The sequence below is a fragment of the Leptosomus discolor genome, chromosome 3 (assembly GCF_034619465.1).
Source record: "Leptosomus discolor isolate bLepDis1 chromosome 3, bLepDis1.hap2, whole genome shotgun sequence".
NCBI classification, from domain to species: domain Eukaryota; kingdom Metazoa; phylum Chordata; class Aves; order Leptosomiformes; family Leptosomidae; genus Leptosomus; species Leptosomus discolor.
In genome coordinates, this window is record NC_141393.1 from 80,317,487 (window position 1) to 80,342,060 (window position 24,574).

Here is a 24,574-nt window from a genome sequence, read left to right on the forward strand (position 1 = left end):
AATGGGTAAGCGCTTCTCTCGCCTCGCGTGGGCAGCTGCCGCCGGGCGGGCGGGCGGGCCGGGGCGGCAACGACCCCTCTCCGCTCCGCTCCTCCCCGCCGGCCGCCCCCCCCCCCCCCCCCCCCCATCTCCCTTCCCGCTCCGGCCCTGCCTCCGCCGCGGCGGCTCACGGAGGCGCCGGCTTCGCGCCCCCACAGCGGCGGCCGTGGGCCCCGCGTGGCCCTGAGGCAAACGGCCGGCGGGAAGGGGGGCGGGTGGGTGCTGGGGAGAGCGGGGGGACGGGGACGGGGTGGCTGCGGCGGCCAGGTGGGCCGCGGGAGTCGCCTTCCCACGGGCCCGGCCACAGCCTGGCAGGCTCCGGCCTTGGGCGGCAGGGCGGGACGGGCCGGCGTGGCTTTTGGAGGGAAAAGCGCGGCGGCGGGTCGAAAACACGCGGCAAAAGCGGCGCCCGGAGCCCCCCAACGGTTGTCGGGGATGGCGACGCCTTATCGGGCCGCCGCTTTGATTTCTCGCCCTCCCTCGGTGCGGGCCCGCTCGCTGCCAGCCCCAGCTCAAGGATGAACCGAGGCGCAGGTGGGCCAAGGCAGCAACGCTCCCACCCGCCCAGCTCCGGCGCCGTGCCCGTGGGCGGCGCCTCCGCGGCGGCGCGGAGCGGCCCTGCCCCCCGCCGGGCGCGGGCGGGACGGTGCTTCGCGGCGCGGGCAGGGTCGCCACCTGCGGGGCAGCTCCCGCCTTCCGTGCTCCGGCTGGGGCAGGCGGGGCCGGGCCCTTTCCCTCCTTTCCCCGTTCGCAAACCTGAGGCCACTGACGGGGGGGGGGGGGGCAATGCCCCGAAGTCCTCCAAAAGAACCGAACAAACGTGGTTTAAATACGCTTTCTGCAAAGTGTCCACTGTCACGACGGAGGCGGCCCGGCGCTGGACGGCTTCCAGTTCACCTCTCCCGCCCTCCCCAGAGGAGCGGGCTCGGGGCAGCGCTGGTTAACCCGGTCCTTGTACACCCCCCCCCCCCTCCCGGCTCCCCGCAGGGCCCCCCCCAAGAGGTTTCCCACCTCGTCTTTCTCCCCGCCCCGGCTTTCGGTGCCCGCAGCTGTTGGCGCCGCCGCGGCACCTTGCAGCTGCGGGCTGCAGGAGAGATTCCGTTTTGATCGTTTTCGCGTTATCGTGGTTCGCGCTGGATGGGTGAATCAGTCCCTCCGACAGCCCTCTCAGGCGTCGGGGCTTAGGCTGTCGGCTTTGTAGCGACTCCCCCGCCCGTCTCGGCAGCAGCCCTGCGCCGTCCAGCACGTTCTGGGTACCGGGGACTGAAAAGCCGTTTTGGGGGTGCGGTTATTTTGGGGTTTTTTTGTTGTTTTGTTTTGTTTTGTTTTGTTTTTCGGCGCCGCGGCTGCTGGCGCGGACGCGAAGATGGAGGCGCGATGCGCCCACTCGGCCGAGTCCGGGGAGGGACGGGGTTGCACATGACCGCCCCCCGCCCCCCAGCTCCCTCAGCCCCTGCTCCTCCGACGAACGGTGTTCGGGCGCTGCTATTGCCTGTTCCCCGCGATCCCGTAGCCGCCGTCGGGCCGCCATCCCTCTCTTCTCCGACGTGCCCGGGCACCGCTCGGCCGTCGGAGCGTGGCCGGGGCGGCACCGGGGGCGCAGAGGGCGGGGGGGGGGGGTGGCTGAGTAGCTGCGCGGCGGGAAGGGGGGGCGAGGCGAGCGGGGCCGGGGGCGGTGGCTGGAGCCACCTGCGCGCCGCCACCTGGCGCGCCGCCCCCCCCCCCCCCCACCCGCGGCGAGGGGCCCCTCCCGGCCGGCGCCCCCGGCCCTCACCGGCGGGCTCGGCGCCTCCCCGCAGGTCGCCTCCCCGCCGCCGCCGCCCCGCGGGAGACTCGGGGGTGACGCTCGTCGCCGCCACCACCGTGTCCGGCGCTTGGAGTGCGGCCGCGCCGGCCGTGGCAGCACCCCACCATGCCGAGGTCCTTCCTAGTGAAGAGCAAGAAAGCGCACAGCTACCATCAGCCCCGCTCCGCCGACGAGGACTACAGCCTGCGGCTGGAGACGGTGCTAGCTCAGATCTGTGCAGGTAGGAGTCCCGCGGTCGCAGCCCGTCCTCCCGCCCCGCGTCGTCCCGCTGCCAGCAGCACCAGCACCGTTCCGGTGGCTCTGCAGCCCTCCGTCCCGTCCCGGCACCGCAGCCTCCGCGAGATGCCGGAGGGGCTGATGCGGGGTTGGAGGGAGTCCGGCGGCGAACCTTGGTGGGAGCGGGGCCGCTGCCGCGGGAGGTGGCTGTCGCCCACCGCGGGCCCGCACTGAGGAGCCCCCTCGCCCCCTTTGCCCTGCAGACAGCAAGATCCCCGAGGACGCGGGGCTGTGCCGCACCGTCCTGCCCGACCCGGAGCCTTCCCAGGGGCGCTTCTCCCCGGAATCCCACCTTACCGAGGCTGCCGATGGCACCTCCGAGTCAGCGCCCAGCTGCGAGGGCAGCGTCTGTGACAGGGTGTCCGAGTTTGAGGATTTCTGGAGACCTCCCTCGCCCTCCGTCTCGCCAGGTAAGACCGGGGCGAGTCAGCGCTCGGCGAGGGTCCGGCTGCGTGTCTGTGGCGGTGCCGTGGGGCAGTGTCTCATGGCTGGGCGCCGCCGTCGAAAACGAGTGGAAGGGAGAGATTTGTCTGCAAATCTCTCCCTTCCACTCGTTTTTGGGTTCTCTCTTTAGGGTTGCTTTTCCAGCCCGTCTCCCGCTGCTGAGGGAGCAGCGGGTGACAGGCTGTAGGAAACTTGTGATGCCGTCGGGTGTTGATTTTTTGGTTTCTGATTAATTGCTAGAGGCAAGCTGGTTGTGTTTTAAAGGTCCCGGCATATTCCTACAGGGTCATGCTATCTGGAGTTTAGATGTTTTTAAGACAGTAAACATTTTCTGCTAGGCTATCTATATACCTGTAGTAAACAGCGTTGACTGTGTTTTGTACTACCTGCTAGACGTTTTCCCTAACTCCCTTTCAGGTTATTTCTTGCCTATAAAAAGGATCCCTCCCTCCCTCCCTCCCTCCTCTCTCCCTCCTCTCTCTTTTTGTTATTTTTTTTTTCTTTTCTAAAAACGCATTCGTAAAAAACAGAGGAAAATAATGACGGTCAGATTTAAACACCCTAAATCCAGGAAACTCACACTTATGGCTGCAGCGCCTGTCTCTAGCTCCCTCGTCCTGCCTTTGATGTGGTTGGAGCAGTGGGAGATGCTGTCCCCAGCCTGGCGCGAATACTTATCTCGTTTAAAAATACAATGGTGTCATGTTATAACAAAAACACGTATATATAAACCCCACTTTTTATTGCCTCGGTGAAAAAGCGACAGCTGGAAAAAAGAACAATTTCTGTCTTAGGGAAGGAAAAATCGTCTCAGCTTTACTGCCCGACAGCAGACGCCAAGCAAACGAATACTTAGTCCCATTTCCCCACCGATTTTCCCACTTCGACTTTACAGTGTCTTTGCATATCAACGGCTTATTGTAATGATGTGGGTTTGCATTTTTAAAGCCTCCCCCTCTTTTAAGAGTCCTAGAGCCCTTTGAGGGGACATTCAAAGTGCTGCCCAGTATCATCTCGGCCAGCCGCGGGGCAGTTTCAGTCTGTGCAAATGACAGACCGGACTGAATGCAGCAATGCAGCAGTCTCTTTTTTGCTAATATTTCTGCACAAAGTGTAGCCATGTGTGTAATTTTTGTTCTAACGAATTTGTCCTGCTCCTCCTTCCTCAAATAATTGCAATTTCTGCACGGGAAACAGGCGGTTTTCACGAGGTGGCTAAGAGACAGATGTAAAATGGAGCAGGTATTTACCAGGGCTGCTGTGCTTTTTCCCCTCCCAACTCATGTCTTCCCCCGCTGTGGGATTCATTAGCTCCCAGCCAACTGTCCAGCTACCCAGGGAAGGTGTCTTTGCAAAATGAGGCTGACATCCCCAGATTGAGATTTTTCGGGGGTGGTGGGAGGAGGGCGGTCCTGGGACTGTCCGATGCCATTCACGGGGGGAACAGGAAGGTAGGGAGACTCCAGGTGCTGTAAGGAAAGAGCTTTATTGGATGAACCTGAATACATTGAGAGAGGTGCTGTTACATTAACGATGAAGGCAGTGGTGGCAGAATTAGATGGTCGGCTTCTTCCCACAGCTCTCCCCCAACCCCTCTGCCTTCCAGCTGCTTTGTCAGATTCAGCGCAAAGCTGGAATTTGCGCTGGTGAGAGACTGGATTTCTCTGATTGTGTTTGTCTGGGTGGGGCACAGTTTCTGTGCTTTGATGGGCAGAGGAGAAATGATGGTCGTAAAGCATGGTCAGGGCAGGTGCGGTGAGCAGTACTATCACCCCCTCATCCCTAGAAGTGAACATAGGTGCGGGTTGCACTTCAATACGCAGTGAAAGCCAGATTTTAGGTTTGTCTTTTGAGTGCTGTGCTGCCGATCCAGACAGGCATGCGCAGACACAATACCTGTTAACACTAGTACATTGTTGACTCGATCAGTGCAAATCACTTTGTTGTTTAACCTCACTTTCTATGTGTGTCTGTAATCACATGCGTTTGCATATACAGAAGCTCAGTGCAGCAGTATATTAGTATCTCCTGACGAGCCTGTCAATGCTCCAGTCTTGGAGGGAGGCTTTTACTGGGTGTAATGGAGTTGTGCAGAGAGCATGGTGTTTTGCGGTCTGTGGAGGAGGACACTCGAACCTTTCTTTGCTGTGCATGTCAGTCTGTTCCCAACCATTTCAGGTTGAGTTTGCCTTGCCTTCAAAAAAGAGCACCGATGTTTTTTCTCCCAGAAGCGGTCTATATAAAGGCTGCACAGAATCATGAGAAAGAGGAGGAAGAATCTGTTTCTCCCTCCCTGCACACCCCTTGGAGGCCTAGATGCTGCGGAGCGGAGGAGAAGCAGACACAGAAGTGCCCTGCAGTGTGGCAGAGCAGGGTTTGCAGGTCACCTTGACACTGGGTACAGGGCTTGGATGGCTTGAGCTTGCCTCTTGAGAAGCATAGCGTGAGTGGCTCCCCTGCACTTGTGCTCGAGAGATCTCCAAAGCGCGTGAGGTGATGGAAGGAACGTTGCATGCAAACTGATCTGTGGTGCAATGTTTACCGCGTCCCGTGTTGCCAATTCCAAGGGCTCAAAAATCAGGTCAGCCTTCCCTCTCCTCTCGCTCAACGGACTGGCTTAGAAATCAAGATTGTAAGTAATACCTTATGGATATTCAGTTCTAGTGTTGAAATATTGAGGGTTTACATTTTCATGCTTTTCTTTACAGTCTGGGCTGGAAGTTGACTTTAACAGGAAAAAAAATTTAAAACAAGAACAAGCAAACAAAAGGAAAGCTGAGGTCCTGATGAAATCATGCAGTTTCAAGAGCTGGGGCTTTAAGATAGTTTTGAATCTTGTGATAAAATCGTGAGAGATGGCAACACTGAAACTGGTTGCAAAGACACAAGATAGATGATGTGACGCTGACCACAACTTTGCAGTCAGTGCAGAACAGGAAAAATCATGCTCAGCACCATGTCAGCTAATTTGATTTCATCGCTCTGTTCAAATGTCCCACTTGGTATGTGCGCATATATTTCCAACCAAAAGACTGCTAACTGCAATGGAAGAATTTGAGACTGAAATTATGTAAAGGATAGGGAACAGTCAAGTCACTCAAAGCTCAGTTCCCACCTCATTTCCCACTCCCTTCTGTAACCCTCAGTGAGCATCTGCCTATCCAAATGAATAGCCTAACACATCATGCCTTCCTTCCCTAGCCCACCCCGGTTGTCTTGGTTTCCCAAAGGTTGAGAAAGCCATGGGAGCTGTGAAGCTGACAGGAGTGAGGAAGAGCAAGAGAGCAATTGTGGGTAGACAAGTTTTTGGGTGAGGGAGGTTTTTCTGGAAGCCCAAGTTGTAAGGGATGCCAATATCTCTGCGAAGGCATTGTCACTTTAGCAGTTAATTGATTCACCTTTTCCTTGGTTCACTAAAACACTTGTCCAGTGGAAACAAATTTGACTCTCCCAGTGCTGCTGCCTGTTGTGATGAAGAGGGAAAGCAGAGCACCTCAGGCATTCATCAGCATCTCTGGCAGACACAGTTGGGGTCTGGTACCTCGTGTTCCCTGCCCAACCGTGCTTGCCTCTACGTGAGGCTCCCTGAGCGTTTGTGCCTTGAGACACTGATCTCAAAGGCTGCGTTCTTGCCTTTGCATCAGACTCTGCTGTGGGCTCCCTCATCTTGTGATGCCTTGGTCAGATGCCGTGGCCAAAGGTGAGCCTGTTAGAGCCAACTGAGGCCATTGGAGCTTGTGGTGGAAGATCGCTTTCGTTATGACTGCTAGGAAAATCTTTTTGTGTCTTCAATTTTTTAATGTGGCCTATACCCATGATTTTGCAAAGCTCTATGTTTTGGGTGCAGTCAGTTTGTTTACTTGGAGAAACTCAGAGCAATCTGAACAACCACGATTTTATTTCAGATGAGGACTGATTTTAGTTTATTTTTTTCTGAAAAAGCGAGGCATGACATTTAAGCACCTCAGAAGCTGTTCTTTATTTCACTTTTACTGTAGTTTAGTTACAGATGGTTGTGGCATGAAGTTGAGAGAATAGATTTGGGCATTAAATTGTGCAACAAGCAGTTTTTAGTTTTGTTGAACAGGTAAATCTTGGCACACTTGTGCCTTCTGGCACCTCTGTGATGTTGTATTTGCTATATAGATGTGTGGGACCTACATCAGAGCTTGAACATACGGACTGTCAGCTTTGATGCCCATCTTGGGTCATGGTAGATATACTTTTCTGAGGAGCTGCAGATAAAACCAAAGGAAGTTGCAGACTGAGTTGTTTAGTGTCTCAACAGTCAGATCGGTGTGTACACACCTGGGCACCCAGAGATGGAGGTAGACAAAATTGGTGGCTGCTTTCAATAGTTTGGCTGGGACAGCAAGTGAGTGGGTAGTACTGGATGCACAGACCCTACTGTGCGATACAAAATGTCCCTCCGTGAAAGCGCAGCCTTAATGTGCAGTACAGGGGTCTGGCTCCGGGCGCAAGTCTGAATGCTGAGATGATTCTGCCCCACGATAGTGCCTGGATTGTGAAGCGCACTAATTCCCGTGCCCTTGTGTTTCCGCAGCCTCGGAGCGATCTGTGTGTCCGTCCCTCGATGAAGCACCCCCTTTCTCAGTGCCCTTCAAACCATACATGTGGAACAGCCTGGGTGGCTCCGAGCTGAGGCACCTCATGCAAAGCTACAGGCCCTGCCCGTCGCTGGAGCGAACCTCAGCCCTGGGGCTCTTCTGCGAGCGAGGCTCCGAGCCTGCCCTCTACGGTGCAGAGTGTAGCTCTTCCCTCGGACTTTATGGCGACTTCGGCTCCCCGGGCCCGGGGCTGTTTGAGCGGCCGCCGGCAGCAGCACCCGGACTCTATGGCGAGACACAGCCTGGGCTGCAGCAAGAGAAGGGACCAGGTGGCATCAAAGTGGAGTCGGATCTCTTGTGCCGCCCTTTGCTCATCAGCACTGGCTCTTACAAGTGTGTCAAGTGCAGCAAGGTAGGGATCCCTTTCTCCCACGCTGGTTGTGACTCTTCCCGAGCCCTTTCTCCCTGGCAAGCCTGACCACGTGTGCTCTCTCCCCTCAGGTCTTCTCCACGCCGCATGGCCTTGAGGTACATGTGCGCCGCTCACACAGTGGCACGAGGCCCTTTGCCTGCGACATGTGTGGCAAGACCTTCGGCCATGCAGTCAGCCTGGAGCAGCACAAGGCCGTGCACTCGCAGGTGAGAGCGGGCGGACCGCCAGGATGATGGTCCAAGGGCCAGGGCCAGCTGCTTGCTTCGGCTGGCTCTGAGGAGGCCGTGAAGGCGGTCGCAGGGCAGTAGGTGGGCACCGAAACTGAGGAGAGGAAGAGAACATGGTAGGGCTTCAGTGGGCAGTTGTGGGTGAAGAATCCGGTGGCAGGCAGAGGAAAGGGTGGGCAGCTCGTGAGCAAAGGATCAAATCAAGTTAAAGAACACAAGCTTTGTTTCCATTCCCCAGACCTTGCGTGCATCTGTACTAAGCAATGGGCCCTTTTGGCACTCCAGAAGTAACAGATAATAAATAATAAATTTTCACTCACGGAGCTGGAAATTGTAATGCAGGTGTAGACTTTTATTTAATAGCTAAAGCACCTCACTGTGCTTTCCTTTGACGCAGCTCTCCTTGTTCTTTCTCCTCCCCTCCCCCAAAGAAGTGAGTCTTCCCTTGTTTGTAGTCATTGTGTCTGTGCAGGGAACATCTGAACGACCAGTCAGGTATAGAGCACAGACTTTACCCGTCTCGACACACTCTGAGTCACACACCAAAAGAATATGGTAGTTAATTTTGGTAGGAGGACTTGTAACATTTTCCACCTGCTGATACTGTGCCATATTTCCCCTTCACCCACCCACTTGACCTGGCAAATCTTCCTTCTTCAGAATGGCTTTTGGAGGATAGAGTTACAGCAGTGGTTTTTCGCTAACTGTTTTATTTACAGTTTCATGGGTGTGCAACAGCAGAGCACACAATCAGGGGAAATGTCACCCGTTAAGTAATGGTGAAAAGAGCAGCACTGCGTATTGTGCCCCTGGAGGGGACAGCATTTCAGGGAGAGTGCATTCAAAGCTGAGGAAACTAAGGTGATTGTATGAAAGCATAGCAGGAAGGGGAAGGTGTGATGGTAGTTAAGGGGTGGGAAAGAAGAGATGATTTATGGTGGAAGAAAGTGGTGGAGAGGAGTGTGTGAGGGAAATGAGAGAGACAGCAAGGTCGTAATGCATTTATTTTGATATGTTAAAGTAGTAAGCCAAAAAGTCTTTTCCCCGCTTTCACTTGAATTTTAATGGAACTACAAATAAGCAGTTAGTTGTTACCCAGCCGTCAGAAGTCAGCCTGCCACCGAGATTTCCCAGGAGAGCCAAGCAGACCTCAGCACCCACTCTCCTGTGTACAGTGCAGAGGTGGCCTCTGAACAGTGCTGCAGCTGTTGGGCTTCCCAGTGGAGTGATCACGTCTTGGGCTCCTGTCGAAATGTGCAGGCGGATTCTTCCCGGTCGATCAGGGCTGGTCCCACCTGGCCATTCCTGCCAGCAGGAAGAGCTGTTCGATTAAATTTTTGTGAGGAGCGGTGCACAGCACTGGGAGAGGGTGCGTGATCTTTCCAGCCAACACTGATGTGCTGCCGGGCAGTTTGTTGCTGGTGGGATCGTTGGTGTGGTGTAACGCGTGTGTGTTTGGGCTCCTCTCTCTGCAGGAACGAAGCTTTGATTGTAAAATTTGTGGCAAGAGTTTTAAGAGATCTTCTACCCTGTCCACCCACCTGCTCATCCACTCGGACACCCGGCCCTATCCGTGCCAGTACTGTGGGAAGCGGTTCCACCAGAAATCTGATATGAAGAAACACACCTTCATTCACACAGGTCAGCACTGCAGCTGCTGGTGTTCGGCCCCAGCTGTGAGGGCAGGTCTCTGAAGAGGTCTCTCTGCAGCAGTCCATTCCTCCTCAGCTGGGACACCACATGCATCTCCTCGTGTTTCTCACTGCCCCGCTGCTGTTCATGCTATCTGAGCTCCACTCGTGCAAAGGAGGGTGATTTGAATGTGGGTTCCTGAACAGCAGCTGCAAAATAACCCAAATCCTCGCAATCCAATCAGTGTTCCCTTAATAGGATCCACCAATGTTTATTCAAAGGGCTTTTCCGTAAGATGATTTGTAGAGTATTATATTCGTGCAGCCTTGATTTACAGCTGAGGTCCCAGGAAAATGACAGGTGAATTGGATTGCAGCACTTCTTTGTGCAGGATCTACCTAGCAATTTGCGATAGGAACAACAGGAGTCTCCTCCTCTAGTTCAAACACTAAACTGGAGGGCCTAGGGTCCAACTCAGACTAAATATTTGTTCAGAGATTGTCTGCACTTCCACCTGGGCTTTCTGAGAAATGGCTGCAGTTTGATACAGAATGGAAGGAGAGGTGCAGAGTTCTCAGGTTTCACTGTTAGTAATAAACATGGAAACTAATAAAGTGCAAGTGAATCACTGAAGGAAATTGTTTTAAAAATACCATTCAGAGAGAAGGCAGGTTTATCAGAAATGTTTGAAAGAAAATCTTGCCTTTTAGACCTGCACTATCCACTTAAAATAGATGGAAATGAATGGTGAGTGAGATACAGAAGCATTTGTAGACAGAAAATAACAGCTATACTGGCCAAACCCAAGGTTCAGATGACCAAAATCCTCTTCCCTGATAGTGACCACTAGCAGATATCAAGGGTGAAGCCTAAAAAATGGCAAATATGTAGAAAGGTGGCATTTTATGTAGCGCTGCTTGCTTGTGACTTTTCTAGGTGACAAGCAGTGAACAATAAATGTTACTTATAAAGGTTTTCCACCAGATGTTTGCTGTATAAAAATGTACTGTTTCAGAAGTAACACAGAAAAGTATTTCCATAGTAACTTTTTCGAAAGACTTTATTTAGTAGAATTACAGCCAAATTCTGAATCAGTCAAAACCACGATTTTTTTACGAGATCAGAAACTGTGCCTGGGCTTTTAAATGGCTGATAGAAAACCAGGTCCTTAACTGAATCAGGGATCCCTTTTCATATGCAGCATACGCTTGCGAACTGAGCCTCCGGCACATTTTGTATTATTTTGCGTTTCTAAGAATCTGGTCGTCAGACATGCAGTTTGTTGCTCCAGCTGAAGTCAGTGGGCTCTGCAGGTGCAAAGCCACTCTGAAAATCAGACTTGGTTTTGTGGTTGGGTTCCCTTTTATCCGTTATTTGATAACAAACACTATGAAAATGCAGTGAGATCCTGTTCCCGTGGAGGCCAGTGGAGTTTTGCCACTGAACCCTCCATAGGAGAAGTTCCAGAGGCTGGATTTATTCCTATTTATGTTACTTGCCTGCAGGATAACTTCAGGGCTGGCTCGAGGTGACAACTAGCATTTCTGTGTGGGGATCAGAGAGGAGAGCAGATCTCTGGGTGAATCCCGCCCTTCATGGTTCACTTAAGGGTCTTCATACCTCCCTTGGGGACAGACCCCCTGGGTTTGGCTTAGTGACCTCCATCTATCTATTCCACCTGCCCCATGCTGATGCTATAATAATCGGTGTCAGGCATTGACCATGACCTGGGGATCTTTCCAGGGCTTCCTCGTGTTTCTAGGAGACAAAGCCAGTTTAAATCGCACAGAGCCCGTGCAGCCAAATGTGTTCACAAGTTACGGTGTCCTGAGAGCGCTCTGTGCTTCAGGCTGCTCCCAGGACTGTAGCGGGCCGATGGATGTGCTGCCGAGTCCAGGCCTGCTGAGGTGCAGCGCAGGCTCAGCTGATGCTTTGGGGCTCCCAACTGCACGTTTTTTATAAGAACGATTTCTTTGGTAATCACACAGGAATCCCTTTGATTAGCTCTGAGGCCCAGTGAGCATTTCCTGTTTGCTGTGGTCCTGCGTAAGCGGCGTGTTGCCTCTTTCACACCCTCTCTCTATCTCTCTCTCTCTCTCGCGCCTTCTGCTTGCAGGTGAGAAGCCTCACAAGTGCCAGGTGTGTGGAAAAGCCTTTAGTCAGAGCTCCAACCTCATCACCCACAGCCGGAAGCACACAGGCTTCAAGCCCTTTGGCTGTGATCTGTGTGGCAAAGGCTTCCAGCGAAAGGTGGATTTACGAAGACACCGGGAGACACAGCACGGCCTGAAATGAGTCCCAGCTGCAATACAGAAAGCACCTACAACACTATGAGAACAGACTCCCTCAGCTTCACCGCTGGACCTGAGCCCTGTCCTGAGAACAGACCCTGGCATTTCCTTCTGACCAGGAGTGCGGAGAGGAAAGAAAAGGACGGGGCCATGCTCGACCTGAATGACTGTGAAAGCAGAAATTAAAGGCTGAGGTTTCTCTTTCTCTTTCCCTCTCTATTTCTGAAATAACACTGGAAAATAAGCCTTTTAGATATGAAGCCTGATACTGCAAAGATGGATAAGCTACCAGGTATTTGTAAGCTGGAAAATACTTCTCCCATGGCCAAGATGAACCGCCTGAAGGTCTCAGCAGCTCGAATCACCTTGCAGGGAAACATGGGTGTAACAGTGTTTACATGGTAATGACAGGGAGCCATGAGCCCGTGGTGTAGGGAACGCTCGCCTTTGTTGAGTTGCAGCGCTGAATGGCTTCACCCTTCGTTTCCTGTCGGGGGAAGCCTGGAGGATCAGGATTGAACTGTGCGGTTTGACATCTTGCTGGTTTTTAAGCAAAAGTACTGGCTTGGGCCTGATCCTGCTCTCACTTGTTCTGGTGCAAATCAGGACCTGCATTAACAGTTGTAGAGAGGCCCTTTTTACCTTCCTAGAGCCATCTCTCTGTCTGTGCAAGGCCTGGCTGTGTGTGTGTGTGTTTGAGGCATGGGGAGTTACTTCTTGCTACATCCACTAGGGAGAAGGAAGCTTGTGAAAGACAAGTGGAAAAGCCAAAGCGCAGAGTTATGCCTTACAACTAGAAACCCATCCAATGCGTGATCCTGGCTGAGGAGGGCAGGAGCACAGGGGAGGCACAGAATTTCTGTCCAGAACCATTACTGGCTTCTGCACTCCAGGCTTGTTCTGATAACTGGAAAATAGCTACTCAATAGCATAATTTGTATATTTGTTTTTGGTTTTTTAATTTTTAAAGGGAAACTCGTCTGAGGTGGGCAGGAATCATTATAAAAGTGTAATTGACTGAATTTGCCTTAAATGACCCTGCATGTACCTCAGTTAAAAAGATGCTGTTTTTACTGCATTGACAGGTTTGTAAATGTCCTTATTTAGATTTTATGGAGTGTCTTATGTTTATTGGTACATATTTATTGGAACAATGTTTTAAGTTAATAAAGTATTGAGGATGGTCCAGAGTGATTTTTATTTAATATGTAACTTCAGCACAATTGTGAATGTTGGCCGTTACCACAGTACGCCACAGCGATGGTCAGGGATACAGCATTCGAGGAGGGAATGCGGGCACAGCAGAATTTGCACGAGGGCTCTGGTGGTTAAAGAACGGCACTGCCGTATTTATTTGTATTTATTTCTCCAGCTCCCTCTGATTTCAGTTAAACACTTCACACTTTTGAAAACTGGAATATACTGTGCTTAGAACCTAGCACCGTAAAAGGGGAAACAGCAGTTTGAAGTGTCTGCTCTGAAAATGTAGACTGCCAGAAGTCCCCGCTTAGCCCAGAAGGAACTTGAATGTCCTCCCACAAGATTATATGTCTGTGCCTGGGAGTTTGCAGGGACACCTGAGCAGCAAGTGCATCATTTATACTTAAACCTGTTGGGACTCATAGAATTGCCTGCCTGCCTTGTCAGCAGGGCTTGCTCCATCTGGCAGTCGCAGCCCATACGGAAGAGAAGCAGGAGGATGATGGAGGGTCCCTTGTCCTTTTCCCAGCAGAGCACAGCATGGCAGCCTGGGCTTTTAACGTGCGCCCGCATGGATGTATACTCTTGTTTCCAGCTTTTTACTTTCATTCTGGATAAAACCAGTGAGCAGAGCCCCGCTCTGTCCAGCTGGGCTGGCCTAGCCCTCAGGGCACCCTGCCCGCCCAGGGGCCATGGCACCCCACCTGCTGTGGTGCTGCCCAGGTCCCTCCGTGCTTCTGCTTTCTGCCACCTCTGAGAACTTCAGCCGCAGCCCCTTCCTCACAGGGTTGCCCTTGCAGGCTGTGGCTGAAGCGTGTCTCCGCAGGGCTAACGCAGCACATCCCGCTTGGGCAGGGGTCAGCTCTTCCCCACACGGTTGCCCACATCAAGGCTTCACAGACGGGGCCTTTTACTGAACAGAAACGTGGCACACAGTCACTCAGGGCGAGAGGCTGCGGCAGAGGCACCACAGGAGGTCCCAGGTATTCTGAAGACAACATTAGGCCCGTTATACTGGGTTAATTAATGCAGATCAGTGTAGGAGACTGAGTGGTAATGGGGAAGGCCTGGTGATGCCCTGGGCCCTGCCCAGACCTGGGGGAGGCTCCGAGGAGCGGCTCAGTGGGTGGCACAGGTAGGCTTGGGGCTGCCCCTGGGGTGATGCTTGATATTTATTTTACAGGGAAGATGCTGTTGTGGATGGGACGAGTGCTGGCTGGGGGTACCGGGCATGGTGTGGCAGGGGTGCAGCAGCCGGCCCAGCCCCTCTGCCCTCAGGAGGGCCTTCCGCTGCCAGGCGCAGCCTCCCTCCCGGCAGGCAGGCCTTACTCCAGCAGGCCCCGAGCGGGCTCAGTTACCAGCATTTCCCTTTAAAACTGCAACAGCAATGTGTGCCTGCCTCCTGTGTCACCAAACAGGACAACTAGTGTGGTTTGAGCCTCCTCCCGACCTGCTGGCTGGGGTTGGGCGGCCAGGGGAGGCAGCTGCCGGCGGGGCAGGGAAGGCTCTGCAGCCCGGACGCAGCCCGGGTGGCAAGGCTGTTCTTCAAGGGAGGAAACTCTGCAGGTGTTTTCGTTGGTTTAAGTGTGTCTTCCCCCAGAGTGTCTTGCAGCTTACTGGTATACCTCAGGGCACCGGCGTTGAGCCGTTGCTCAGGTTTGAACCACTTTGAAATGGCCGTTCGTGGCTGCACGGGAGGGACGGAGCGCCAGCTCGGCTGCTGATTTGGGTGAAATGTGGCTACTTCTGGGAAAAAGTGACGGCTTTAAGGTGGGGAATTTGAAAAGAAGAGGAGGAGAAGATCTGTCTGGGGAGAATCAGAACAGGCTACTGAGAGGCCGCGGTGCAAGTCTGAAGATTGGAAATATCTCGATGTTATTACTGTGTGCTATTAAAAATGCATCATGCATATTACATGACTCATTATTCATGAAGCAGGTTCCATACCTTTTGTCTGCCAGAGTAACAGTAGAAAGGGTAAGGAGAGACGCTGGAGCACACCTTTGTTTCTTTCTGTAAATTTTTAATGACACCTCTAGCTAACCAGTTGGTGAAGCTCAGTTCCTGCATAAAAGTGGAAAGGCAGAGCTATCTACAGGACGACTAAGCCTTTCAGAAGCTAATTTGAGCTTGTGTTCATCCACACCAACGATGATTAAATTACCTATCAAGTGTGCAGAGCTATCAGGATTCAGGGCATTGAAAAACAAGGTGAATTTATCTGATTGATTTAAAAGACATGGGTGGAACAAGTGGGTTAAAAAAAGAAAAAATATATTCCTTAAAGACATCATAAAAGTACTTCTCCTGGCAAGCTAACGAACTTGTTACTTTGCCTCCAAAAGTTGTTTTGCCTGTCCAGAACACAAATTTATCAGTTGGAATCAAAATGCTTTATCCAAAATCAGTTAGCGGGCTGAATTAATTCATGAGGCAGAAACAAAGCAACTTATTAGGTTCCATCCTTATGCCCAACAGAGATGTTTAAAATTAAAATATGCAAACATCATCTGTGTTTTCTATACAGTCAGTTTCCAAAAGCTGATAGTAACACTCAGATTGGATATTGCAACACAAGAGCAGCTCTTATGGGTCTTGCTCCTTCCTCAAGAAAAAACTTTTGTTGCAGTTGATGGGTAGGAGAGAGGAAGAGGTTTCTAGAATAAACCCTGCGTGAAAGATTGCGAGACTCGTGCAACCGTATTCGCAAGCTGTGTGCTGTTGCACGTTGACAAAGGAGTGCTCCTCAAGGGTCTGCATTTTCCTTAAGAGAGAAAAACCAAACAGGTCAGTTGTGTCAAATTCATCTCCAGCATAACCCCAGTTCACATCAGGAATGGATTTTGCCTTTATTTATGATTTGGGTCTTACTCTAAACTTAGTAGTGAAATATAGCTCAGCATACAGCCCTTTGAGGGAATTCTGATTTAGAAAAGCACTGAAATATGCATGTAAGTCAATGAAGTGCTTCTCTAGCAGCGACCTTATGAGATGCCTGCTCAGAGTTAAAATTCCAGAGATTTTCCCTGCTGAATCCTAGACCTCACTCCATTACCAAGCCACATTCCGTCTGTCTGTTTTCACCTGCAGTGGACGTGGCTTCTGAGAATGCCAAGGGTAATTATTTTATTTTATTTTTATTTATTTATTATTTTTAAAGTTTTAACTACTGCTATCAACAGGATAGCAGTAATTTCCAGTATTTTTTTCCTCTGAATAATAAAGCAGTCTAAACAGATTTAAGGCAGGTAAACATCTGTAATGCACTGTAAGGCACATAAAGTGATGGAACCAGATTTGAAAAGATACTTGTGCATCTAAAGCTGCAGGCACTTCTGAATATGCATTGGGTATGGGTATCTAGTTGTGTCTTTGCCTTCCCTCCTGGGGGAAGAAAAAAAGTAAAAAAGACCCAACACATGAGTCTCAGAAAATTTCCTGAGTCTTTATCACACCAGTTTGTAATATATACAACATATGGACTATAAATAGAGGGAGCACATAAATCTGGAAGAAAATGTTTCATACATTATAAAAATGCTGGCCACACCTTGATAGAATAATGTTGCCTAACGGATTAACCTGGAGCATGTGATAAATCTTTCAAATAAGATGAAAGCAAACCACTTTTGTGTGCTTGTTCCAACATGCTGCTTCTCATCTGGATTTTTTTCTTTCTTTCTTTAGCAGGGATGACATGACAAAAGAACACTGAATAAGACAAACCTAGAAAGAAAATAATGTGACAGCTAATTAAATTATTACCTCCTTTTAATACCATCCAGCCAACTTTCTGACACGTGTGTGATCTCCCAGCCAGCTGGACGCTACCGCGCACGGGGCATGTCCACCCCCAGCTTGCCAAGGCACTGGCAGCGGTTGCTGCGGCACTGCTGGGCTCCTCCGCTCGAGCAGCCCAGAAGGCACTTGGGCTGCTGGCTCGTCCTGCCAGCTCCCTCCGTGGTGTACAGGACGGTGGTGGCTGGTCAGCCAAGGGCCCTGGCAGGAGGGCAGCACAGCATGTGTTTAAAATGGCCAATATATTCCATTGATTTAGTTACTGTAATGTAGCCAGCTGGCATGAAAGGGAAATTGTAATCCTCTGAGGTGATAGACAGTTCAGTATGATATACTACTTATGTTTAATTTTTTTTTTCCTATGAATAACACATTCCCAAAACTCACTGATAGTCTCAACGCGTGAGTTCAAAGGGGAAAAAGAGGTATCAGTGCAAGAGACAGGAAGCTGAACTCCCGGAGTTCAAAAGAACGCACTCATCTGACAAGAAAAGAGACAAAATAGATGTTTCCTATAGGAAAGTTTAAGTATCTCAGTGCAGAGCCACAACAAATTCATTTGTATTTTATTAAGTGATCAGACAGAAGAGATTAGATGTTTACTTGGTCTAAATTGCTTGCAGTGGCCACTTCCAGCAATTCATTTACCCTGATTTAAGCCAAGGGATCTTACGTTATCTGTTAAACCTGCCAAATTCCCAATTTCGCAAACCGTCAGCTCTGCCTCTACTTTTGCCTCTCTGAAACCCAGCAACGTGGATAGGTGGGCAGGAGGGCCAGACCAGCTCCCGAAAAGAGAACAGGTGAAAAATCGTCTTGATCCTCTTTAGGCTTCTGTTCCAACGCTTTGAGCCGCTGCAGGAGCGGCGGTTGCAGGCATAGACATCCCTTATATCACAAACCTGGCAGTCAGGTAGCTCGGACCCGCCGGACCAGGATGCTCTTGCTCGCACTGAGTAATAGCGAGTGCGAGTCAGGGTGCTGGCGCCTCGAGCTCTGAGAGCAGAGAGCTGGGTCTTCCTGTGTGCTTGTGCCAGGCTCCGCGCTGCAGGGGCCTGACCTTTGCTGAGCTCTGCAGCGTACGCTCTGTACTTGCTGCCAGTCGGTTTTGGAATTATTTGTGTTTTCAGTAGCTTAAATTAACATTTATGGCAATCGAGAAGCATCTCCTTCCTGTGTGATATTTCCACCACGGCTGAGGCGTTTTGCTTGTGAGCCCCGGTGCCCCGGGGAGCCTCGCTCCCTCCCTGCCTGCTTGTCAAGCCAGGTCTGGCTCCGGCGGGGCTCACTGCCGTTGGTTCCTACAGGGGTTTGGCAATCCCTGGACTGATTTCTGCGGCCAGTTGAGGTGGTGAGGCCGTTTGCCACCTCTCCCTTCATCCCAGGCGAGGGGGGCGATGTTCCAGCGGGCGCTTCCGTCCCGGTTTCCCCAGCCCAAGTTGCGTCACAGACCCTTGCAGGGATGGAAAAGAACAGTTGCATTTATGGGAGGAAGGAGTTTTATGCAAGTGGAGTGAGCTCCGTCCTCTCTTACTCCTCCCGAAATTCTAAATACCTGTGTCTGAAACCTTTCACGCCGCTCACAGTGGGACTCCAGCCAGACGTGGGGCCATGGAGGGGCACGTGCCTGCTCAAGTGTGAAGTGCCTCAAACTGCTAGGCACCAAACAATTTCAGAGGGGGAGATGTTTGACTGTTACTTCTCTGTTTTGAGACTGCTGTGGTTTGGTTTTAACTGTGGCTCTTTCCACTGGCCATTTGGATGTCCGTTTTGTTCCTCTGCATGTTTGGTTGCTGAAATCTCATGTTTGAGCAATTTTTTTCTGCGGGCCTCCGCATAGTGGAGAAGGCTGCGCCAGCTTTATGCTCTGGCAAGGGTAAGGACCTCATTCTCTCTGCTGGTGTTTTAGATCTCAGCAGCAGCTGGAGAGCCAAGGAGCTCTCTGCAAAATGCAGACATAAGGAGACATGGTTCTCGACCCAGAAACTGTGTTGGATCCTAAGGATCCCATCAAGGAAAAAGCAACACAAAAGGACAGCCGCACTGGCTGGGCTGGGTTCTGCCGCTGTTCATCCGAATCGGGGGAAATGCTAAAACTGAGCAGCACGACGGATGTGTAGCGTGTGTTACAGTGAGGGTGTCTGTTGTTGCTGGTAGTGACAGTCTCCTGGGTAAACGTTGTTGCCCTCTGTCCGATCCCTCTGCTGGTGAGCTCCGTGGTGAGAATTCAGCTGACCATCAGTGAAGCTCCCTGAGGGCACAAGTACTGGCGGGTGAATCAAGTCTCCAGTGGTGGCACCACTGCCTCTTGACCAGAGTGGCCTGGCAAATGCTGGAGCTCTGGTGGGCTTTGTTTTGCAGGCAGTGGGTTAAAGGTACAAAACCTCCAACAACACACACACACACCCCCCCCCCCCCCCCCTTCTTTCCTTGCCCTTTCTTTTCCTGAATGCTGTAGAAGCCAACAAATACCAGGCCTTGCTTCCTACCCAAAAAGCTGCTTCTTATCTTTTTCCTAGCTGGGCTGCAGGCGTTGCTGTGCCTGGTTGCTGCTGCCGCGGTGCCGTGCGTTTTCCCCGGCCCCCCACACTGCGAGAGAGGGGGGTCACGTCTATGTGAGAGCTGGTGGCAGATGCCCTTGCCGAGAGATGGCTCTCTCGCATGTGGGCTCCCAGCCAGGCCAGTGCATGGCCGGGACAGACCTGTGACCGTGCAGCCCTGCTCTGGCCTGCCACACATCTGGCCTGTGTTTTGGGTGCTCTGTTTGCTATTATTTCAGTCCCTTTACTCTAAAGGGGTGGCCTTATGTTTATTGTGGAAAAAAGGGTGGTGAATGAAATTGGGTATATGGGTAAAGGAGCCACAGCAGCCCTTTAGCACGGCCAGGAGCAGTCAGGGGATACAGCATAATCTCTGATTGCATTGTCACCACAGCTGCCCCAGCCATGCTTCTGGGAGGTTTCATGTTCTTCACAGCATAACAAAGTATTTTCTCAACTTAAACAAGTGTGAAATGGGCCTAATTCCTCATCCGGCAGTAAAAGGGCTTTTCAAAGATCCTTTTTATTGCTAGCTCTGTACAAAGCCATCTTCATGTGACTAAGAATCTGACTTAACAGCTTTATACGATGCCCTGAGGACTGACATTCACTTCTGTAGGACAAAAACAAAATGCCCCTTTGTGTAAAGGCTGAGCAGGGCAGAGGAGCAGGAGGGGTAGGGAAGATGCCATGAGTATGAGAAAGCTGTGGGCCAGGGGAGATTGTGTTTAACTCCGCTCGCCCATGGCACACAGAGACCTGCTAGGTATTCTGTGTGGGTTTGCAGTCCTATGAACTTGAGAGAGAAATTTCAAATAGGGTAATTGCACATCTTGCTAACGGTGCTGCTGGGTTGTGTGTTGTAACAGTGGTTGACAAAGAGGTGGAGGAAACTCCACCACAATACTTGAGAGAAAATGTGGGTGCAGCAAGTGCCTCTGGCACGTCCAGGCTTGGGGCAGCTGTAGCCAGAAAGGTCAGGCTAAGGAATTGTGAGGTGGTGCTGGAGTGATTTGATTCCTCCATAGGAATGCCTCAAACACCTTGAAGGGGGACTATGACCTGAACATGACTTGAGAGATGGAGTACTTAAATACACGCTGCGATCCTGAGGAAGGAAAACCTAGGCTGAACTCCCTTGGACACACAGAGTTGAGTGTGCTGGACTGTTAGCTGGGAAAGGGGGGTGTGCATAGCATTGCTGGTGGGGATGATGGCTCAGAAATATGAGGCACATTGACTGTTACGTATCTAAAGAGCTTCCTTGGCAGGGGGGAAACCTCAAAGTGGCCTTTCTGGATTTACAGCTGCATTAGGAGACTCTGCATGCTGCTGTGACGCTGTGGTCTGAACTTAACTACCTTACCATGAGTACAGGAAAGTGTCTTTCTAGGGGATCCTCTGAAATAACCTTAGTTCCTGAACCCGTGGTATATTACTGTGAAATGTCTTGGCCTCTGGTAGTGAACTTGTGGCACAAGGGAATATTTTCAAGGAAACACATGACCAAAGTTTCAATCTCTTTTCTAGTGCTGGTTTAACCGATCGTCACGTCAAAACCAATCTGTTACCCCCCTTTTGGGAGGTGTGATGTTCCCGCAGCTCCCAGGTGTTATCAGACTGATTTCAATGCAAGTTTAGGGTCTGAGCAAGGATTTCAGGGTTAGTTTCCTGCAGGGGTTCACAGCGAGCCTGTAGGTAAGCTGTCTGGAGGGATGGGTTGGCTGCTGCGGTGGTCCTTCACGACCAGGAAAGCTCCAACACCCCTGAATTCCCAGTGAGGCTGGGAGGCAGTCCATTCGAGGTAGGTGTACGTGGGGATCAGCGTGTGGCTTGCTCATTTTTGTTGCTCTGGGCAGTATCTGTTGGCTGTTCAGAGGGCATGAGAGCCCCAGGTGTCAGGTGCTGCTGTATATCTGATGAAGAGATTCACTTGTGGAAAAACTCAGCAAAATGTTGCTCTTGTACTTCTCAAGTGCTGCCTGGGGTGTGTCGCAGACTCAAAGAGCATTATTTTAAGAGAAGTGGTCAAAGAGCTATGAATATACAGTCGAACAGTCCCAAAGAATAATTCTGTTCTGTACAAACTTCTACCTTGGCCCTAAATTCTGCAGGAAACAAATATTTCACCAGGATTCTTCCTGTGAACATACTGAATTCTATGGTTTTTTTCTTTTCTTCTATGCTCATTTGGTAAATATGCAAAAGAACCTCTTTTCACGCTCCTGTTCCTTCTGAACGACCCCCCCGAATGAATGCCCATCGACTCCCAAAATGAAACTATCGGACAGAAGGAATATCCCTGGGTTACTGAACGGTGCTGAAGTGCTCTAGTTCCTGTGTTGCCTTTCCTCCCTCCCCCAGTTCCCGTAACGCAAGCTCTGCAACTGCCAAAGCCACACCTGACTGGTGATTTCTAGCAGGCGAGAGTAGACACACACGGGGAGAACTGACACTCGGGGCAGGGAGGGACCTAGGAATTGAAAACTGAAGAAACTCAAACCGCTAAAGCTACCCCTCTGTGGCTTTCAACCTTCCGACAAAAGCCGTTTCTCTGCTTAGGTATGTGCTTTTTACTAGAATTCTTTCTAGTTAGCTGGGGCGAGAGAAATGGGAGAGGCTGGGGCAGTCACCTTCCCTTCCCTTGCAACAGCGTCAGCATTTCCAAAAGCTGCTGTCAGCTGGGAGCCGGGGAAACGGTGCTCAAGTCCTTGCAAAAAGCAGGCCCAGCATTAGACGCCAAGCACCTCGGAGGACGTGTCCCGAAACGATAAGCTCAGTAATTTCTTCTTCACCTGACAGACTTTCTCGGGTCTTTTCAGGGCAGGGATGTATGGACTCGTTAATGTCCTCACCAGCGATCCTCAGCCCTTCAACTATCCTGTGGGTGAGCTGCCGAGGCGGGACCGCACGTGCGTGCGCGCAGTTTCACTGTGCCTCGCGGCACTTACAGCTGGCTTTCTTCCTGTGGTTAAAACCTCCGTGCGCGCTCCTGGGATCCGAGCGCAGCTCGAACAACCTTGAAAAGTAAACACATCCACCTAGAATTTTTATTTTCCCAAATCACTCCTTTAGCTAATGTTTCAGAGATACGTACGCACCACATCTGGTGCAAACCAAATATTTTCAGTCTGTTGGATCCAAGTCAATATTTGCCCAAGGTATTACAAAGATGGTCATGAAGTTCTGACTAAAGGGAAAAGTGACCTCGTGGAGGCTTGATCTTGGACTTAGGTGTGAGCAAAGGGATGCAGAGCTTTGCGGTAGGGCGTCTCTGACACCCTCAGTCCCGCACTGCTGGTGCTAATGATAGTTTCGGATGGCCCCCTCCACGACTGGCCCCCATGCGCTTGTGCAGACAGGGCCTGACTCATCGCTGGCGCTGCTGGGGGACTGGCACGGCTCGTGCACCTCCTCTGACCTGCTGGGCATTCCCCTGGGGCAGCCGGACGTGGTGGAGACGTTTGCAGCAGCAGACTCCTCGCCGGAGCGAAGGCGGCGAATAAATCAGTGCATTCTGCCATGCTGGTTGTGCTCCTGTTCCAGATTTTTGCACCATACTGTTTGTTTTGTGTGACTTGCGGGTTCCTGGTGCCACTGCAGCCTCTGTGTAAGCTTCCTGCTGACAGACGTGCTGTACTTGCAGCCGAGTTGTGGAAGTGGCCTGATTCACAGCTGAATCAACCCTAGAAATGGTATTAAAATCTGACTTGCCTTTTGGTCAATTGAGACTCTTTTGGGCAAAGAGAGGTCAAATCTTCAGTTTCTCCTTTAGTATTTACACAGGTCTGTATATAGGCAAACTCCCATTGCCCCAAGAGCATTTAGGAGCTGACTCACACGTGACAGATTTGTCTTACCCTGACTGAAATCAAAGAGCAAAAACCTGACTGTAGGCTGACCTACATCTAATCTGTCATATTTAGGGTAAATCTGAGCGGTCTGTGCTCTAAACTGAACTGATCCTGTTTGCAGCTCTGTAACCCAGTCAATACCATGTAGATTGCATCTAACTGGTATAGCAAGAGTCTCACTGGTGCTGGCAGGGTGTTTCTGCCGGCTAAACTCGGCAACGATCAGTCTGCTGGGGGAAAACGGTTGTTTCCTGGTCACTGCTGACTGCTGGAAATGCCGGGTCAGTAGGCGTTACTCTTATCTTCAGCACTTCCACTGCAGTTCTGTGTGGCTCAGCACATTTTGGGTTTGTGCTTACAGCAGCATCTGTTTTTCACCCTGCTCTTCCTCAACGCCGGGAACTAATGTAACACTAAGGGCTACTATTAAACCTTCCCGGAAAAACAACTTGCTCTCAGTAATTGCACACGGGATTGTGGTCAGCCTGAAATTACTTGCATTAAACTGGAAGTGGCACATCCAATGCTATCACAAAACAGTCCTCAGAATCCAGGGCGAAGGATGAACCCATCCTTGGTCAGAAACGAGCCTCAGCAGAGAGGGGAGGTGGCTGTGTGACAGGAGCCTCCTTGCAGTGGGATTACACCCTGCCAAAACGCTCTGTGGTTTGGGGTGTGGGTTGGTTCCATTAGCAGGACGCACACAGCAGGGTTTGGCGAGTCCTCTCTCCTCTTTCCTAGCAGGTATTTGTTTCAAATGCCTTCTTTTTTTTTGGATCTCTGTGTTGCATTTAAAAAAGCAGAATTGTTCAGTGCTGGTTTTGTTTGTTTTTTTCTTGTGGCTGACTTAGCAGTCATTACATGTTAAGAGAAGTTATTCCTGGTGATTGCGCTATGTTATGACTATAGGAAACACTGTGCATTTAAAAGTTGCCCAACAGTGTTATGGTCCCTGTTCTCATTTGCCTGTAACTGTCAGAGTAACAGAGTAGGTTGAACTCCCTTTTGTCAGTGCTTGAACTTTTATGCTGCTGTTTGCTTGGGTTACAGGCAGTCACCGTGGTTCAGCAATCTCTGAGAAGGAGGTCTTGGGGAAATGTCACTCTGGCTCTGTGCCCTTCTCTTCATGAAGCTGCAGTTCCCTCTCGTGGCACCTTGGGTGGGATGTCTTCCCTTCTCTCCACGTTCCCCTTTGGAAGGTCGCCACAGAAGTGCTTTGTCCCGAGGGGGGAAAAAAGCACCTGGAAGAGTTCATCCCTCGCAAGCTGCTGTTCTGAGCTGGGCACTTCGTTCCTTCACCTCAAGGTGTGTGACAGGTTAATGGGACCTACACCTGGGCAGACTAGGGAGTAGGGACTTAACGACTCTGCGTCATTCTTGTACCTGCATGCCTGTCAGTGGGGCCTGGATGACACCACTGGGTTTGCTGCCATCCCTTCCTACAGCAAGCAGTGACTCTCAGCTC

General features: G+C 51.2%; 1 protein-coding gene across 2 annotated transcripts; it reads left to right on the top strand.

Annotated features, from left to right (window-relative positions):
• Positions 1-1,951: 1,951 nt before the first annotated feature.
• On the top strand, positions 1,952-11,721 carry GFI1 (growth factor independent 1 transcriptional repressor). 2 transcript variants are annotated; one of them, XM_086462781.1, is made up of 7 exons: positions 1,952-2,066; positions 2,218-2,252; positions 2,382-2,532; positions 7,131-7,546; positions 7,636-7,773; positions 9,270-9,435; positions 11,543-11,721. In XM_086462781.1, the coding sequence occupies exons 1-7, from the start codon at positions 1,952-1,954 to the stop codon at positions 11,719-11,721; spliced, it is 1,200 nt and encodes a 399-aa protein (XP_086318907.1). The 2 variants fall into 2 exon arrangements, with proteins under 2 accessions (XP_086318907.1, XP_086318906.1); XM_086462780.1 differs by lacking the exon at positions 2,218-2,252 and having other exon boundaries at positions 2,326-2,532.
• Positions 11,722-24,574: the final 12,853 nt, after the last annotated feature.

Excerpts from the sequence above, each read along its gene's own strand:
- GFI1 (XM_086462780.1), top strand. The coding sequence starts at position 1,952 with ATGCCGAGGTCCTTCCTAGTGAAGAGCAAGAAAGCGCACAGCTACCAT. Across the intron at positions 2,533-7,130 it reads CTCGCCCTCCGTCTCGCCAG|CCTCGGAGCGATCTGTGTGT; the intron begins GTAAGACCGGGG and ends GTGTTTCCGCAG. Across the intron at positions 9,436-11,542 it reads ACACACCTTCATTCACACAG|GTGAGAAGCCTCACAAGTGC; the intron begins GTCAGCACTGCA and ends TTCTGCTTGCAG.